Genomic DNA, 3,235 nt, shown 5'->3' with positions numbered 1-3,235 from the left:
GATTTTCGATGTCAAACAAAAAAAAAATCTATCAAATTGGTTGAAAATGTCAACATAGATGCTGTCGAAATGCACGCTGTAATACAGAAAATAGTATCGAAAACTCATTGCAAAGCCCGATTTCAGCACTCGCTTTGCCCAAAACTTGTGCAAGAATATAGGCTATTCTTCAACTTGCTTTATAATATGATTTTTTTAAACATACAATTTCCTTAATTTACTAATTATTGTATGCCAATTGAGAGAGACACGAAATCAGCAATGTGAATTTGCGCTCGAAATAGACACATATTTTTTTTATTTTATCCTCAATTGTAATAGTAACAATAACACGTTAGCAACGAATTGCGTTAAGGCTCATTTAACAACACTAGTAACGTAAAAAAAAACTTTACAACACTGCTTTTTTATTTGTCACAATTCTGAGTCAACAGCATTACTAACACTAACGTTGTCAAGTTCTTCTCGCCTGCAACGTCCAAGAATTCAAAAAATTACAGCTACTTTTACAGCCAAATAGTCTTCGGGGGCATCTTTCAAAAATGTATTGATCTCTTCGCGTGTGAATATACGAGATATAGCTTTAGTGAGTATTTTGAACGATTTCACTTCAAAGGAAGAAATGTCCACATTTTCATGGGAGAGCAACATTTTTGTCAACATGGAGATTTTTGTCCACAGAAGACGGTTTGAACTTTCCTGACTAAAAAAAGTCTTCAATTAAGCATCTTCTGAATAATTAGCACAGAAAAACTTACCAGTTTCCAAACATAGGCCAACATTACATGTTCGGTAATTCCTGTTGCTCTGTTGGTTTGCTGCCACTGTTTAGATATATCCAGTTCTTTTTTATATCTGTCTACAAACTCGTTGGTTATCAATTTTAAGCAGGCTGCATCAGCTTTTTCTTTAATGCTCAATTTACTGCTGTTACTGACACTCATATTGGATTTTTTTTTTCGAATAAACAAACAATGAGTGTCATGGATACTACTTTACACAAGGCCGACTGAAGTATTTACAAACAATTTTTATATAATTTTTTGCCTTTTTTGAGTTTTGAGGATAAAATAAAATGTGTTACGAGACACGTAACGTTATGAGGTTTTACATTACTCGGAAACTTTAAAAAACTCGTGCTATCGCATTCGTTTTTCAAACATATTTCCTCGTAATGTAAAAACCCTAATAACGTTACTTGTTTCGTAAATATCTATTTTGAAAAATACAAATTTACGAAAGAACCCAAGTTTTTATTGGTAGCATGAAAATTTATCACTAATCTGTCTTCTTTTTCTACCAAGATAATAAAACCATTGAGCAAATGAACAAAAAGGATCTTCAAGAGTACAAGTAAATCTAAAATTCTACTTGTTTTAGATAGTCAAGATAATCTAAAAAGTATAAATACATATATTGAGGCAGATGGACTATAATAATATACAAATGCACCTTAAATGAGCACAAAAATTAACGATTTCAGCAACACGAAACTAACAAACAAAATGTGATGTTAATTTTTTGCGTTGACTTGACGCAGCACCGCAAAGTAAGACCAAGAAGACCTCAAAATCTGAAACAAACTACATTTAGTAGAAAATTAAGCTTTGAAATTTGGTATAAACGTGATTCTAACACTCTTTTAATTTTCCTAGTTCATCACAATATGGTACAACAGTTGTGACGTCACATAAGGCGCAAATTTTTAAAATACTCTCGTATTTAGAAAACTCTTATACTATTAGCTACTTCCATTTTTAATCTGTCGTTGATTGGTTATCGTACTATCAATGCCGCTTGCTCGAAATTTTTAATTTTAAATTTGGCACTTTGTAAGTCGTCACACTCTTGAACCTTCCACTTACTGTAGTAAAAGTGGTCAATGAGAGCGAAAACAGACCCACAGCCGACATCCGAATAGGTTTCTGTGCCCTCATTATAAAAATGACTAAATTCTTCTTGGCTTCTATTGGTACTGAGGTCCATTGCGACCCAAAGGCACAATATGGGATCTCATTACTCTAAAACTCTAATTAGTTGTGTCTAAACAAGCAAAAACTCACCTTAAGTTCGACCTCGTTTCCAAACCAACAGTAGAGGAAAATTTGTAGAGCCATTCCAAAGACGTAGTTTAGCAGAGGAACGCTCTCCATCGGCTCCACCTCAAAAAAAAAGACAAAACTCAAAAAGTACCAAAAAGAGAACTCACCAGCGTCAGTAGAAACATGCTCAGAGCCAACACCAAAGAGCTGGTGAAGAACTGAGTTAGCACTATAAAGTTGTACGAAACGTTGCTCTCCTGAGCGAATCTACAAAACTCCACTTTTATACTCCTATAACACAAAAAGAGAGTTTTTCTTACCTCAAAATCTTCTTGTGGTGGACAATTCTCTGAATCAACTTGTTCTGGTAGTCTCTCTCTTCCAACTGACTCAAATCGTCACATAAAATATCACACTGAGAGGTAATAAACGTCATTAAAGCCGCAATGAACGAGTCCATGTTCATATTCGCCGTTGCCAGAACCCAAATACTGACCACCTGGTAAAAATAGGTAATTTCGTACAACGGCGACTTTGTGGCATCGTAAGGATACCACGCAGGCACTGGTAACTCTCTGGTTTTCACCATTAACGGCGAAACAGTCCACATAGACAAACACGTAACTACCAGCCCCCAAAACAACCTGTACGCCACTGTCCACGTCTTCATCCTTTCTTCAACCAACTTCTTCTGTTTTTCGTTCTTCGGTTGGAAAACCTCGCAGTTTAGCGTCTCTATCAAACCGTTGATAGTTTTGATATTTTTGATAAAAATGCAGCTTTTGATAGAAACTGCCACTTCTGAGACTGTTAAGTAAATGGTTGCTGTTAACACCTTTAAGTCGTTATAAACGAAGAAGATGTTGATGACGCGGAAACAGTTGTACACACCCATGATGAAGACCGTGACAAAGAAAGTGTAGAGTTTGTAACAACAAGAAGTTGAGGGCCACAACCCCAACAACTTTAAGAAGAGCAAGTTTTGTTTAAAAGTGAGATTGTAGTTGAATTTTTCCATGACAGTTGCACGAATGAGAAAAAACGGAGATGCTATCACTTTTATCGACTTGTTGAGGGGTATAATTTTCCGGTTTTTTATTATTCATTAGATACTAATTAATGATGTAATTAATTATGGTGGTGCTGTTGTTTATGGAAAACGAAGAATTTTTATTTAGTGGAACGTGGAGGTA

General features: G+C 35.3%; 1 protein-coding gene across 1 annotated transcript; it reads right to left on the bottom strand.

Moving 5' to 3' along the window:
- Positions 1-1,513: 1,513 nt before the first annotated feature.
- Positions 1,514-2,937, bottom strand: LOC148176489 (odorant receptor 10-like). The gene is made up of 5 exons (XM_088035116.1): positions 2,363-2,937; positions 2,210-2,309; positions 2,064-2,162; positions 1,866-2,021; positions 1,514-1,573 (listed from the first exon to the last, which is right to left on the bottom strand). The coding sequence occupies exons 1-5, from the start codon at positions 2,935-2,937 to the stop codon at positions 1,514-1,516; spliced, it is 990 nt and encodes a 329-aa protein (XP_087891242.1).
- Between the last annotated feature and the right edge of the window lie 298 nt (positions 2,938-3,235).

Source organism: Gnatocerus cornutus, chromosome 4 (genome assembly GCF_029298725.1).
Source record: "Gnatocerus cornutus isolate USDA-ARS CGAHR chromosome 4, icGnaCorn1.1, whole genome shotgun sequence".
In the NCBI taxonomy this organism is placed as follows: Eukaryota; Metazoa; Arthropoda; class Insecta; order Coleoptera; family Tenebrionidae; genus Gnatocerus; species Gnatocerus cornutus.
Note: the sequence above shows the minus strand (reverse complement) of the source record. Positions and strands in the feature narration are given on the sequence as shown.

Bases quoted from the DNA above. Each gene is read 5' to 3' on its own strand.
- LOC148176489 (XM_088035116.1), bottom strand. From the start codon at position 2,937: ATGGGTGTGTACAACTGTTTCCGCGTCATCAACATCTTCTTCGTTTAT. The intron at 2,022-2,063 runs GTGAGTTTTTGC...TTAGAGTTTTAG, and splicing joins GAAACGAGGTCGAACTTAAG to AGTAATGAGATCCCATATTG. The intron at 1,574-1,865 runs GTAAGTGGAAGG...AGTTTGTTTCAG, and splicing joins CATTGACCACTTTTACTACA to ATTTTGAGGTCTTCTTGGTC.